Source organism: Lissotriton vulgaris, chromosome 8, assembly GCF_964263255.1.
Source record: "Lissotriton vulgaris chromosome 8, aLisVul1.2, whole genome shotgun sequence".
NCBI lineage: Eukaryota > Metazoa > Chordata > Amphibia > Caudata > Salamandridae > Lissotriton > Lissotriton vulgaris.
The window spans coordinates 1,571,072,866-1,571,088,323 of NC_141696.1; the positions used below are offsets into that span (position 1 = coordinate 1,571,072,866).

Below are 15,458 nucleotides of genomic sequence, written 5' to 3' on the forward strand. Positions count from 1 at the left end.
AATAATTTGATTCTCACAAGATAGAGCCTTAATCTTTTAGCACTATTGCCATAATGGCACGTGTGCACACTCTTAATACACCTTTGGTTTATTCTTGGCTATGGACTCTGTTACTTTATATACTCTATCACAGAGACACATGGTGAAGAAAGGGTGTATCCCTTTAACCTTATCTGATTGTAAGAAGCTGTTGCAAGATGTAAAGGGCAACACAACGTAAGGAAAATTGTATTATTGTTACTTGCAGCCCTGAAGAAGTCTTATGTCATTGTACAGACAAGACGAAACACGTGTTGGCTGCGTGGTGTGGAATCGCAAACTTGAGAAGAAGTATTAAATTGGAACACTTCATAAGGATACCTGAACTGGAGGACTGTGATTATTTATATTGGGAGTGCTCGGAAGAATTCCAGAACTGTTGTGTTGAACCATTTTGTGGTTTGTTTTGTGAAGTCGTGGTAACCGGCTCATATTCTCCTTGGAGCACCAATCTGGACTGAACATATTACCTACCTTATACTTGCAGTGCGCTCTTTCATAACTGTTATCCCTTCTTTTGTGTATTGTTATAAGTTTGAGAGCAGCCGCAAAGGTTAAGATGAATAGGGATAAGGAAGCTGAACAATTATTTAGCAATCTGGTCGCAGGCGGCACTATAGGAGCAGCTGTAGGACCCCCTAGAGAAAATAAAAATGAAGGTCTAAGAGCCAAGTTTATTAAGCTAGAGTCACTTAAACGGACATAATTGAATAAGTGGTGGGATGTAGCTACATTGAAACAGTATCTTATACTAAATAGGATACCTCGGGGGCTCAGATCTCAAATCATACCTACATATGAAGATCTGGAACCGGACTTATATGTAACCTGGGAAAAAGAACTAAACACGAGCTCTAGGAATTTGATCAATATCTTGATCGATAACGCAGAAAGGAAGATAGCAGAACTACTAATAGAAATCCAAAAGGTAGAGGATCAAATAAAAGAACTTAACCTCCCTGAAGCAACCATTAAAAATTACACTATACTTGATGAGAAATTAAACGAGTTACAAATGGATATTAAGTGGAGAAAAGCAAGAAAATTAAACCATGACGAGAAGGACTACCGTTCAGGTAGCGTTTACACTTTTGCTAAGCGTTTTGATTACCTAATGAAAAAAGCACCCGTAACCAAACAGAAAAGCAGCTAGTGATGCAGATGCGGCCTCAAGTAATATATATAGTAGTGATAATGATGAAATACCAGAACTTAATGAATTCCCAACCCCAGAGAATAATTTTTTAGAAGAAGTACTCAAGCTGAGGAAAGGGAACAGGGATACGGAGAACTGGAATCGGGACCTAGGTGAAAAAAAAGACCAGGAGAGGGAGGAGAGGCAGGGGGAGATCAGGGAGGAAGAGTGGGGATGAGACTAAAGTCATGGAAGCCCTGACTTTAGAAGATTTACCTGAACTGAAAGATATTGAAATCATTAACCTGTCGTCATGTGAAATATCTGAAAATATGACATCATTATTGAAGAAAGGGATGGGATTCTGCCCAATGACTAACTCTGATTGGTACAGACAAAGATTGATTTATTTAAATTTGTACGAAGACTAAAACTAAGAAAGTTTTTTGCTAATGTACCAGAAAAAACTAAATAGGGAAAAATAAAACTGTGAGCAATCTAACGATTCAGGAATTGAAAGAAACACAACTACTTCTCTCACTTACAGATAAAGAGGATGACCCTGTGACTATATCCAGGTTACTGGAGGATTTAGAGATCGACCGCTTTCTTAGTGAGTGGAGTGGACTCAAGACTTAATCTAAATGGTCACCCCAGATGACATCAGGTAGCACTTTAGATGCATTTTACAGAGCTGCTCATGTGGACATAGATAAATAGATTGACAAGAAGGATCTGAAAAGAGTTAGGTATAGGAAGGATAATCTTACCGTTGGTGAAAGAATAGCCTTGAGAGACTTGATGAATAATACAGAGATAACTATACGCAGAGCTGATAAGTGTGGCAATTTAGTGGTCTTGAATACGTGTGATTACAACAACGAGGTATATTCACAATTGGGAGATGCACAATATTATGAGAAACTATCTATGAACCATTTAGAAGCTTTGACTAAGAAAATTAATGAACAATTGAAGAGCTGGTATGATCTGTCCCTTTTGGATCACGATGAATACTTATATTTATTGGTATCAACACCTAAAGCACCTTGTATGTACACGCTACCTAAGGTGCATAAATGTAGGGATAGACCTCCCGGTAGGCCCATAGTTTCTGGGATTAGTGGACCTAAAGAACGTCTTTCGCAGTATATTGATACATTTCTCAGGATACATGTTCATAATCTATCATCATTCATAGAAGACACTAAACACGTACTTAATATCATGAGTGACATGGTGTGGGAGGATGGTATGTTATTAGCGACACTGGACGTAGTGTCACTATACACTAATATAGAGCATGAACTGGGGATACAGGCACTAGATCACTTCCTGAGTCAGAGACCGACAGAGTACTATGACCATACTCAGATGATTCTGAAAATGACAGAAATGGTCCTTGAAAATAATGTGTTTTTGTTTGATGGGCAGTGGTACAGGCAACGTCGGGGAACTGCGATGGGTTCCAGATTCGCTCCGTCTTTTGCAAACCTCTTTATGGGGTCGTTCGAGGCGGAGCGAATCTGGGGCCATGAAGGAAGAAGATGGGTACAACATATACACTACTGGGGACGTTTCATAGACGATTGCTTATTAATATGGACTGGTACAGTCGACAAACTCAAGGTTTTTTTTGATTATTTCAATGACAACAGAATGAACCTCAAGTTTACTACACAATATGATAAGAAACTGATTACTTTTCTGGATATTGAACTGTTTGTAGAGGATGAGAAATTGGGGAATAGAATGTACAGAAAACCCACGAGTTGTAACGCTGTATTACACGCGAGTAGCTGCCATCCTAGCAGCCAGATTAATGCTATACCTTATGGCGAGATGGTGAGAGCAAGATGTAACTGTACCAATGAAAAAGATTTTGAAAATAACAAAGGATATGTCACGTAGGTTCATGTATCGAGGATACCAGGATAAGACTATAAAGGAAGCTGTGACTAGGGTGAAGAAATTGAAACGCAGCAAAACACTGAGTAAACACAACGAGAAGAGACAAAGGATAAAGTGATGGTACGAATGATTACTAATTACAATACAGAAAGTACCAGATTATACTCTATTCTTAAGAAACATTGGCATTTACTATGTATGGATAAAGATCTACAACCATGTATAGGAAATAAACTGGGTCTGACCTTTAGGAAAGGCCTTACCCTATCTAATCTTATTAGTCCGAGCTACCCGAAGAAAATAGAGGATAAGAATTGGTTAACTAGTAAACTTAAGGGATTTCATAAATGTGGTAGGTGTAGCTCGTATAGGTGGGCAAAAACAAAGGTGACTACTTTTAACTACAATGATACTGGAGAGAATACTATAGACATGTTTATCAACTGCGACACTACTCATGTAGTGTATGTGATACTATGTAGTTGCAGCATGATATATGTTGGCAGTACCATCAGGAGACTTAAAGACAGAATGGCGGAACATTTTAGAGCTCTAAAGAATGGGGATACACATTATCCTATAGCCTCTAATATGGTAAAAAACTTTGCTGAAAAAGAACGACATGTGTTCAGCTTCCATTAGATTGGCCACATAAAACGAGTCCCCAGAGGAGGGAATAGGCAATTACTTTTGAGGCGGAGAGAAGTATTGTGGTTAATGAAGCTGAAGGCCGTAGAGCAGGGCTTGAACGTAGATCACAAATTCGAATTCTATCTAGGTCAAGATTAAAGTAATGCATTGTGATCTAATGTAATGGACTGTGTAAATATAATGTGTGTATGCGTGTAATTAAGATGTAAATAGTGGACTTTGGAGATGGACCTGAATGACATGTCGCTATTATTGTGACTAACAACAATTGATAATGATGATGAATAATGATACATGACTGTGTTTTGCCTCACAAATTCTACCCTCTCCAGTCCGTATCTCCAACCTTATCTTGGTCTAAGTTATGAATTTCTGACTTTCTACTTTTAATAATGAGGCACAACGACTGCTTGGGAACTCTAGAAGGAACATGAAACATCTGCATCATAAATAGAGCAGATCTACATACTATTGTGATTAGTGCGAAAAACATCAAGATGAGTTGATTCAATTAAGTCTACCGATGAACGGTGAACATAGCTTTTGACACGCAGATATGGAAGTAAATAACATATTGGACTAGGGGATCGAACTCTGTCCGTCGTTAGCTACAAAGTGATATATAGAATGAAGGAGTTAACTACTATCCTAATATGAGTGAAATATATATTTAATAGAGCGTGGCAGAATAGTAGTAGGAGGTCGGACGAGAGGATCGAACCCTGCCCGTCAACTCTTACCGGAGCGCAACCATGATATATTGTTAGGAATTATTTACATAATTTCGTCAGATTAAGAGGGAATGAACACGGCAAATTTAGAAATTGCATGATAACTGTAACACGTATTACGAGATGGTACATTTATGTAAAAGTAAGATTCGGGTACTTATACTATGACTGTTAAAGAGTTTAAGATTTTTAGACTGGAATAGTGAAACGACTAAAAGATGGCACTTATACTATTTGGCTACAAATAGGTAGTTTAATATGGCACCCACGCAGAATGCCAGGATTTTGATGGAAGAAGTTGGACGCTGAGGTGAGCGGCCGGTACTGGGGAAACGATGCAGGGGATTAGATTAGAAGGGACATCTGCTTATAGAGCTCTTTACCCTTTGCTTTACAGAACACGTACACGAGTTTTACTTTAAGGAGGATTACGATAGCAGAGACGGGCAGTATTTGGGAGATCAACCCAAAAGGTAAGAATTACTGCGTTAAGGTAATTGACTACCAATGTCCAGGATGTAGTTGTTCTAGGTATTATTTTTGATTTATAAATTACTTTCAGATACCGCGACGCCCGATTACACCGGTTTGCAAGTTTACACCATATTCAACCTTACTGAGGAGAAATATGGTGAGTGACCTTTATAAGAGGAGAAGCTGTGAAGTGGGTAGATTTGCCGTATATAGATGTGGGTGATGTGATATTACTTTGAGACTGAGGAGCTATTGTACGCTTGAGTTAAATTATGCAGACCATGAGTATTTGAACCACAGCTAATAAGGAGTTCGTATTTACATTGTAGATCTAAGGAGAGTGGTGGTAATACTCTGGAGTACTTCGATTGGATAAAAAAAAACTATTGGACTTAGGAAGAGGGTAGGTAGTTGTTGCCTCATTATTCCACAATTATTTGATTTTCTCACAAGATAGAGCCTTAATCTTTTAGCACTATTGCCATAATGGCACGTGTGCACACTCTTAATACACCCTGGGTGACTTTGGTTTATTCTTGGCTATGGACTCTGTTACTTTATATACTCTATCACAGAGACACATGGTGAAGAAAGGGTGTATCCCTTTAACCTTATCTGATTGTAAGAAGCTGTTGCAAGATGTAAAGGGCAACACAATGTAAGGAAAATTGTATTATTGTTACTTGCAGCCCTGAAGAAGTCTTATATCATTGTACAGACAAGACGAAACATGTGTTGGCTGCGTGGTGTGGAATCGCTAACTTGAGAAGAAGTATTAAATTGGAACACTTCATAAGGATACCTGAACTGGAGGACTGTGATTATTTATATTGGGAGTACTCGGAAGAATTCCAAATCAGTTTGTAACATGCTCAAGCCGACGCTGACGCACATTGGGACATGGTCACTCACAGACTGCCTACAAACATATGCATACTCACTCACAGACTGCCTACAAACATATGCATACTCACTCATGTTTAAACAGCTCTTGGATCCGATCCCATCCCGACTCTGGGGGTAGCGGGGGAGGGCTGCCCATGCAATCGGGCAGAACTAGCAGCTCCTTGTCCAGATGAGGCATGGCATTGTCTTCCTGCGCCAGGACCAGAGGAAAGGGGCACAGGCGCTGACGCAGAGTCAGGCCAGAATGACCGTAAGGCTCTGGTATCCCCATGGATGAAGCCGCCACTGAGAAGTAAAGAAAAGGAGTGGTAAATATTACAGCAAGACAGATGCAATAACAATCCAAGAAATAGCTTGACAACCTGCTCAGTGATATCTCTCTGCCTCGAATAGGATAGAGACAGCAAACTGGCAATCTGAAGCCATCTCACTGCTCTCTGATCACTATGGGAAGTTGTCGCTGCTGCACCACTGGTGAGGCCTTCTGAGCAATGCCAGGGTTTAAAATGTTGAGAAAAATAATAATGAAAGTGCACCACGAACCTCAGGTACTTGTAGAGTTATTGTTAACGAACAAAAGTGGCACACATTTTATCAACACGTCCAGATGAGAGGCTTAGACAGCTCTGCTGGGAATCGAACCTATAACGTGTAACACGTCAACACAGCAGTCACTTACTCAACGCACGTATTCATCTTCCTATACTGCAAATGTCTCCACAGGTTCTTAGCGCTGAACAGTTTCTACAGAAATCACATCAACAGAACAGTCACATGTGAGAGTTGTTGGACAACCCGGAAGTAGGTGATGTTAGGGGGCTTTGGAGTGTGTGGCATACTATGTAAGAGAGACTTTGGGGTGACAGGCAGTGGTTCGAAGAGGCAATGCCTGGAACGATAGTACAAAGGCACGCGAGGACTCGAAGTAGGGCTTAGATAATGAAAGCTGTTACTATGAGAGGCTGGGGTGCGTGGCGCAGTGTGGTCCAGAGACAGCACCACCAGAGGCCTAGAGCTGGATTTAGGCGACATGTCTAGTAAGGTTGGTGGGGGAGGAAGCACGAGATGGTTTGATAAAAGTCAGAAGCACAAAAGGTATTATTCACACATATTATTATACACAAAATCAGTCTTGACCCTGTGCCCCATGGGAATAGTCCAGTCCGAACTGCCAAGCCAGGTCCTCCCTGGACCGGAAACAAGCATCCAAGGACCGGTTTCGGAGTTTCACCCCTCATCAGCCAGGCTAGCTTGAATACAGTGGCTCAGTGAGCATGTGACCCACATCTGAGCATAATCTTAACACTTAACAAAAGCAAAAGGAATATATGATGGACAGAATACTGAACAATGCAAACATTCACCCCAAGTCAAAATGATTTGTGTTCAATCCATCGTTCTTTTGCTCACCACGCCATCCCAGTTTGAACCCAGCCATATGTAAATTAGTCTTGACCCTGTTTCTCATAGTCCAGCCACTGGATTCAAGCTAGCCTGACTGATAAGGAATATTACCCCAAAACCGATCCCAGGATGCTTGTTTCCAGTCAAGGGAGAACCCGGCTTGGGAGTTCGGGCTGGACTGTTCCCATGAGGAACAGGGTCAAGACTGATTTGCAAACGGCTGGGTCTGAACTGGGGTGGTATAGTGAGCAAAAAACGATGGACTTAACCCAGATGTCTTGACTGGGGGTGAATGTTTTAGTCATTCAGCATTCCATCCATCATTTGTTGCTGCAGCATTCTTTGTATTCTAGGCACACCCTTTTGCGGCCTTCTTCCTCCTCTTCAAGTGAGGGGTGTGTCTTTGCTAATGCTTTCACGAGGCGGGATAATTCTCAACTGTTCTGCTAAAGTGGTCAATGGATTTCTTTTCAAAATTCGGGCCTCTTTATATGCAAAAAAACGTATTTACTATTGGTTTCTCTTGCAAGTTGAATCTTTTTGCGAATCATAGATATTCAACTTTCCCTGCATTCATTTCCATTGATTGCCAGCAGAACAATTTCTCAGTGAGACCAGTGACTCTGGGATAGATACTGCAGCTACAATTGTATTTATGTGTCTACTGTTGCTTCTGACATGTATTTGCAGTACACACCTACCGTGTGATTCTTTATTCTTTGCTGCTCTGTACGCAGTCAGCTTCTCCGGTCAAATCTAACATTAGACGTTTTCTCCTTCTTTGAATGTGGCATCGCTGGGTGTTCTTACGCTAAGTCTTCATTCACTGGTTCTATCCATTTTACCAGCTTTAGGTCGAGAGATGTCGCTCGCTCACTTGTTGGACTGTGGACTCGCAGCTTCTTTTCTAGGTGGGGGTATTTCGTCTTGGTGGCTGCATTCCACTAAGAGATGACTGTGGTCTCTTTTAGATTGTTTGTCGGAGGGGTTTCTCCAGATTGGTCTTTTTTTCATTTGCTTTGGGCTGCGGCTTCCTGTTGTGAATTATTTGGTTCTTTTAGTGTTGCCCACCTTTTTGATAGCTCCCATTTCTATCTTTAGTTGAAGAATCTGGCCCCTCAGGGAATTGTTGATTTTCCTCATCCTTCTGCCTAGAAGTCTGACTTTGCAGAGGTGGGCGCCTGCTGCACACTTCCAGCTGTCCCAACCTTTCCTTGCTCCTGCTGTTTGTGCCACGGGGCTCGGATGGCTCTTCATCCACCCTCTTGTTCCTCATTTTATGTTCTGTTTGACTTTTACTACCAGTCTGCAGAGGGTTTTGGAGCCTGATCCAGTAGGAGTATCAGCACCTGTTTGTTCCCCTTGTTGAATAATGATGTGCTGGCTTCTGGGTGGATGATTGTGGACTTCTCTGGCACTTGAATTCCTTCTCGTCTGCACTGGTTTCGTTCCATTGTGAGCAGACAGGACTCGATTTCATGTAGCAGGCTTGTTATTTTGGGTTTCTCTTTCCCCAAACTCTGTCTCAGGGAATGTTTGGTGGTTTCCTATGTTCACCCCCCGCATTTGCTGCAGACGTAGATTTGTTCCTTGCCACTTGGATGGGTCTGAGATGGAGTTTCCGGTTGGTCTGTTTCTCACTGGGGAGATATTGCTGGTGTTTTCCTAGATCGCCGGTGTCACTTAGTGGTTGCACTCAATATCTTTGATGTCTCTATACGGTTGCATATTATGCAGCTTTCCAGCCCTGCTTTATATTGGAGAGTTTGTGGCTCTGCCTAGTGCCAACTGGAAAGTCTCAGAGGCCAGTGTGTAGTCAAAGCGGTCTTCCTTAGTTTGGGATCCCAAAATTCCACCTTCCATAATTCACTATCTGGACCACTGGTTTAAAAGTGAATGTAGCCACAGTTGCATCGGAGGAAGCCATGGTGATGCCTGGCATCTGCATTTGTTGGTTTGTCTACAGCTGCTAACACTAGGGTAACCGGGGCGCACAGGTAAGTGCAGGTAGGGATGTGGGAGGGAGATGTGGTGGTAGGTGTCAGGGAAGTGGGAAACTGACTCACTCCCTGCAGACCCTTCTGTTTCTTTAATTGCTGACCCTCGACTTCGTCATATCTCTGACAAAGGTTTTCTCTTTGCAGTTCTTTATGAACACCGCATCGGTCCTCGGAAAAAGGAGGCTGCCCCATTATGGGTGGGGCAGGAGAGTATTTCTTCCTTGTTGAGGACAGCCCTCCCTGTAAGTGGACTCATATGCAGAAGCACCTATTGTGCATTATTCCCTGTGTTTTTTAAATACAGTGCTGTCCTGGTATGAGGTCACATCGGATGGATCTAGTGAATCTGTTGCCTCTGGGGCCTGCCGGGTCTTCTGGCTCATATTTTGGCATTTCCTCTTCAATGCTGTGATCAATTAGTGGGATAGCCTCCCAACGCTGACCTATGGATGTCTTGGGTGATCCTTGTGGATTGGCATCTTCTTGCTCTCCCCCAGCAAGGGGAGGTAAGGTAGGTGGTGGCTCACATTGGAAACTGGCTGTATTTTTAGCACTTCAATTCCTCTCTAAGGAGGCTCTTGGTCTTGTCTGCTAAATCTTTTCCTGATCCTAAAGCAGTCTCTGAGCTTTCAATGTCCCTCACACAAACAATGTTATTTGCACTGATGGTAGGAAGCTCAGTTCTGGCCGAATGCAAATGACTCTGCTCAAATTCCTTTTGACCCGCTGTTCCCACCCGCTCCGTACAGGCACCACACAGGCTAGGTCATCCCACTGATTTCTATTGGGGAGTTCTGAGAGGATTGCAAATGACCATGTGAGGACCTGGAGTACGGATGAGAGCTGTAGTAACTACTGACAGTTTGTTCACCTAGGTAGGCAGAGGTGCAAGGCACAGGCAAATACTGAAAATACACTAGTAAGATTATTTAGTAAGTGCAGAGTAAGCACAGATTAAGAGCATATGCAGCAGGAGCATTAAGAGATCAGGATACTGGTGGTTTCTGGCTTGCATGTCCGCTTGCGCCAGCATGTTTGTAGGTTAAAGGCGGTGTGTGTTTACAATCGGCTGTGATGAGTTAGGCACAAGTTGAGTGCTGGCTTGTCAAACAGGATCATACTCATCATAGTTTGCATCCGCACATACAAGGGAGGGAATGTGAGTGAGGGATAGGCAAGGAAGGAGCGATTAAAGCACACTGCCATTTATACTCTGGACAAGTCGCCGTTCATTATAGGTGCTTTTCTAGCAGCAAGGAGACCACAGAGGTCACCAAAAAGATACGTACAAAGCAGTGCTGAGCATGAAACAAAGATGAAGTCATAGTGAATAGACATTAACAGACCTCATTATGTTCCTTCCCATCAAGTTTGGTTATGTATAGGACTGCATTATAATGAATTATGTTACAGGTTCAAAAGTTACCATTATGCGTCCTTTATTACACGGTACTAAGTTAGGGATATACAAACCTGTTTCTTTTGGTAAAATTATTAAAATAGCATGCACAAAAGTAAATACTTTAGCTAAGCGCTATTTTAATCATTTACCACGTTTACTGATGAACCCGTAATGTCATTTGAATCATGAGCCACATGATGTCAGTTCCTGTGATGATACTGATTACTCAAATTATTACTTACTCTAAATAACTTTGGGAAATATGGCTTTCGCCAAGCTCTGGCTGAAGTCAAAAAGTGACAAATAGACTTATGGGACAACATAAACGATCTCAGGTAACCTCAAGTTAGGTGAAAGTATTTAAATCTCATTGTACGCACTGTTTGCAGCAAAACATTTAGCACCATTGCACGGGAACAATGAGAATGACCAGTTGTATAAGCGCAAATTGCATTGGACATGAGGATGCATTTCATGCTTAAGTATAGCATACATGCCAAAAGCCCTGATTCAGGAGGGAGACTCAATTTTTTTTCTGGCCTAAAATTGCCTCTGCTGCAATAGACATCAAAGGGACAAAAATATTCTCCCATTTTTTTCAATATCTTGCACTTTCCTCATCTAAAATGTTGGCATGTATGGTAAAGCACCAAATGCTGGTTTTGTATTTCGTGTCATTTCATGAAAATTCTCTTAAATTCGTGCAATTACACAAAAGCAAAATGTGCAAATTTCACACACCTCTAAAATAAAGAACTTATCCCTATTGGAAAGTTTTGTGACTTGCCTTGGTTGCTATGCATCTTCCTCAGAGTTCCAGGTCCCTGCTGCTCAGTCAATGTGTGAGGTCAACAGAATATTAAGAGTGTTTGTGGTTGGATGAGTGTCAGTTGAAGGAATGAGCTGAGCAGCAAGGATGCTGTTCCTGGTGGGGCATTATCTGTAACTTGGAATAAGCTTAATAAACGTTCATCTTTAATTCATGCTACTCAGCTATGCACCATCTTTTATTCATTGTAACACTGGCACGAGTGGAAAAGAAACTACATGTGAAGAACATCAAACTAACACGAAACTTGTGAAACTGCTGAGGAAACTGAGTAAATTACAAAACAAAAGAGATTGAAGCCGGTGAGGAAGGATTGGGCCTGGCAGCCCCACCAGTGTCGAATACACCAGAAAGCCTGCAGTTCAGAGGGGCTACCTATTTAATATGGCTGTGGTATCTTTTGTCCTTTTGATTTGATGGTTGTTGAGAGGGAATACTTATGGGACTCGTATCATTTTATTTAAATGTTCTATAGTTTCCTTAAGAGGGGAAGATGTGTTGTGACTTTCGTAGGTTGCTATGCCATCCCTCCAAAGTTTGAGGTCCCTGGTGCTCAGCCAGTGTGTGAAGTCATTAGAATGTTGAGAGTGTTTGTGGTTGAAAGAGTGTTAGTTGAAGGAAAGGGCTGAGCAGTAAGGATGCTGCTCCTGGTAGGGAGTTATCTGTAACTTAGTGCAAGCTTAATAAATGTTCATCTTTAATCCATACTACTCTGCTAGGCACAATGTTATTCATTGTAACACTGGTGACTAATGGAAAAGAAACTACAATTGAGAAACAAGAAACTAAGGCAAAACTAGAAGAACTGCAGAAGAAACGAAGAGAATTACCAAGAAAAAGAGTTTGAAGTGTGTAAGGAAGAATAGGGCCTGGCAGTCCAACCAGTGTCCATTTACACCAGACAGCCTGCAGGCCAGGGCTTTTTAACATGCCACTGTAAGCGTGCAGCAGATGCTGAGGGATGCCTGTTTCAAAAGAATGAGAGAAACATTGGTGAGGAGTGAACTGGAAAGGCAAGGAGCATTTAACCTGCAGGAAACCTGTACCTGAACTCAGCGTTGGAATTGGGACACTTGGGAAAGGAGCTGGAATTAACTTTAAATGCCTAAATGTAGCCCCGATTTGGATGTCACTGTGGATGAAATACCAGTGAGGATCGAATTGGCGGCATGGGAGCAGCAATATATGGCACATACTGGAAGGGATTAACCAGCAGCAAGTAATCACTGCGGTGAGTGAATTTTGGGCCTTACCCCAAATTGCCTATTGTCGATATTGTGAGGGTTGTTGCAGCATTTAAAAACAGGCCGTGTGGGCTGCCATGCATTTCTCCCCAGTGTGCCGGGTATGCCCAGACGTGGGTCCCGGTCTCACTGTGCCACTGGAATCAAGCTATCCTGGCTGAAGAGGGGTGAAACCCCGAAACCGGTCCTAGGATGCTTGTTTCCGATCCAGAAAGGACCTGGCTTGGCAGTTCGGGCTGGACTGTTCCCATGAGGCACAGGGTCAAGACTGATTTGCATATGGCCGGATCTAAACTGGGGTGGCATAGTGAGCAAAAGAATGATGGATTTAACCCAGATCTCTTGACTAGGGGTGAATGTTTTGATTGGATCTGCCTTCCGTCCATCAATTGTGTGTCTTTTGTTTTCTCGACCTAAGTGCACCAGGTATGCCCAGACGTGGGTCCTGGGCTCACTGTGCCACTGGAATCAAGCTATCCTGGCTGAAGAGGGGGGAAACCCCGAAACCGGTCCTAGGATGCTTGTTTCCGGTCCATAAAGGACCTGGTTTGGCAGTTCGGGCTGGACGGTTCCCATGAGGCACAGGGTCAAGACTGATTTGCATATGGCCAGGTCTAAACTGGGGTGGCATGGTGAGCAAAAGAATGATGGATTTAACCCAGATCTCTTGACTGGGGGTGAATGTTTTGATTTATTCTGCATTCCGTCAATCAATTGTGTGCCTTATGCATTTCTTTTGAGGCACGTGTGAAGTACTACGGGAGTCAGAGGTCCCGCAAGTCATTGAGTGACATTTTTGTGAAGTCCGAGTTTAACCATCCTACTTAAGGGGTTTAGGATGTAGAGGCAATGTGTTAAACCCAGTGGTTAGTTACCATTCCATCCAGTGGGTTAGAATGATGGGGCAGTTTTTAGTCCAATGTTAAGGGGGTATGTTGTTATACCCCTATGCAGTAGAGCGTAGGTCCTACTTAAGTGTATGGTGATGGGGGTACGTGGTTACACCCTAATGCAGTAGCGTTTGGAAGCCCTGGTCCCATTTCAATGTTGCGTTATGGGGTGTTACAGGCTAGTCCTGTTACAGTGCATGTTTTTAGAGGGGAATGAGTAGTTGTGTGCAGTTTTTGGGCTTTGTACACAATTGCATTGTGAATTTTTGATTTGTGGAATGTATTGATTGCCTGTGCATCTTAACATCTCGAAACCCAACCTGGTCGCCAGAGTTACAATCAAGGATGTAGTCTTGTAGGTTAACAAAGATACAGGTTTAGATCAAGTTGCAGGTAAATCAGGTAAAGCCCCGCCAGGTGCTGCACTCTGCTACTCAGCCCTTCTCAGTCAGACTGTCCACTCAACCAAGCACAAACACTCCGTACAATCCAACCATCTAATGACCTCACTCACAGGCTGAGCAGCAGGGAGCATCAAGAGGGTGCATGAGACAGCAGGAGGCCACCACAGAAACTTGACAGCTAATTGAACTACTGGAAGCCAGACAGCTTTAAACATGTATGTTATGGGGCAAAGTAACCATTGCAAAGGCTCTGAAGGGCATTCTATCGCCCACTGCTCACTGATAGGCCCGTGCACATGGCAGGACCCGGGGGGCCTCACTCGGGGTCTATCCCCAGGCTCCATCGGTGGCTTCTTTCCCTTCTCTTACCTCCAAGCCAGGGTCAAAGCAGAGGCTGCACCATCTTTCAAGTTCAGGCACCCGGGCTTCAAAGCGAGTCTTGAAACGCAGACCGTCCAATCAGAGTGCGGTATCGGCAGCCAGAGCGAGGCTTGAACAGCAGTGTACGCCTATCGGAACCTACAGGAAGTCAGCGGTTCACACACAACATCTCCGCAAATATGTTCAAGTGGTGAGAAGTATGAAGTGAAGCGTGAAATGCGCATGGGGTGGCTAGGATTCAGGAGTACAAAACAATAACAGCAAAGAGGAAAAGAAGTGCCACCATCAATAAAATGTGATCTAGCATCGGTGTTCTGCTTTACTTTTCTCTCAGCAAGTTCTCACTAATTGATATTTAACGAAACAAACAATAGCAAATTACTGTGAAGCATAACTTATTGCACATTGCGACCACATGCCTTTACACGACATACCAAGATGGCCGCCTGATCTATAAAAGAAGAGCGCTGACTATCAGGCGCACTCTCGTGGGCTTCTGATTGGCCCCCATTAATTCTTCTCCGATTGGCTGAACCTCGGACAGGCTTCAGCTTGGGAGTGAGGTTGCGATTGGCTGAAATACTGACAGCTGTAACAGCTGCTCTGTGGACTCGAAGCGCTGAGTGAGACAGGTGCTTTAATATATATATATTATTATTTTATTTTTAAAAAACATTAATTTGTTTGTTTGTTTGTTTCAACTTTATTTCGGCTAACATTAGCCATAAAAGCACACGATAAAACATTACATAGTGTTATTAACTCCATAGTCCATTTACAAAAATGTTTGGGAAAAAGATATACAATTTATCAGCTTTATAAATCATACCCTAAAAACATTAAATTTACTTCATAAATATGATAACATTTGTTTAAAAGCCAGTTTAAAATGTATTAGCAGCACTTAGTATTTACAAAGCAGAAGTTAAATAAACAGTTCAATTGCACTATAATTTGAGCCCAGCCTTCTTCCTGATTAAGAAAACGTTATATAGGAAACTGGATATGCAAAACACAATCACCTGTGTAGTATTGGTCCTCAGTATACGTTCAGCAT

General features: G+C 42.5%; 1 protein-coding gene across 1 annotated transcript in view; it reads right to left on the reverse strand.

Moving 5' to 3' along the window:
- The window catches only part of TIMMDC1 (translocase of inner mitochondrial membrane domain containing 1), a 105,651-nt gene extending 91,154 nt beyond the window's left edge, over positions 1 to 14,497 (reverse strand). The window contains exons 1-2 of the mRNA XM_086935853.1: positions 14,390 to 14,497; positions 5,916 to 6,132 (exon numbers count right to left, since the gene is read on the reverse strand). Coding sequence (XP_086791979.1) covers positions 5,916 to 6,118 — 203 coding nt within the window. The 5' untranslated portion in view covers positions 6,119 to 6,132; positions 14,390 to 14,497. The remainder of the gene's footprint in view (positions 1 to 5,915; positions 6,133 to 14,389) is intronic.
- Between the last annotated feature and the right edge of the window lie 961 nt (positions 14,498 to 15,458).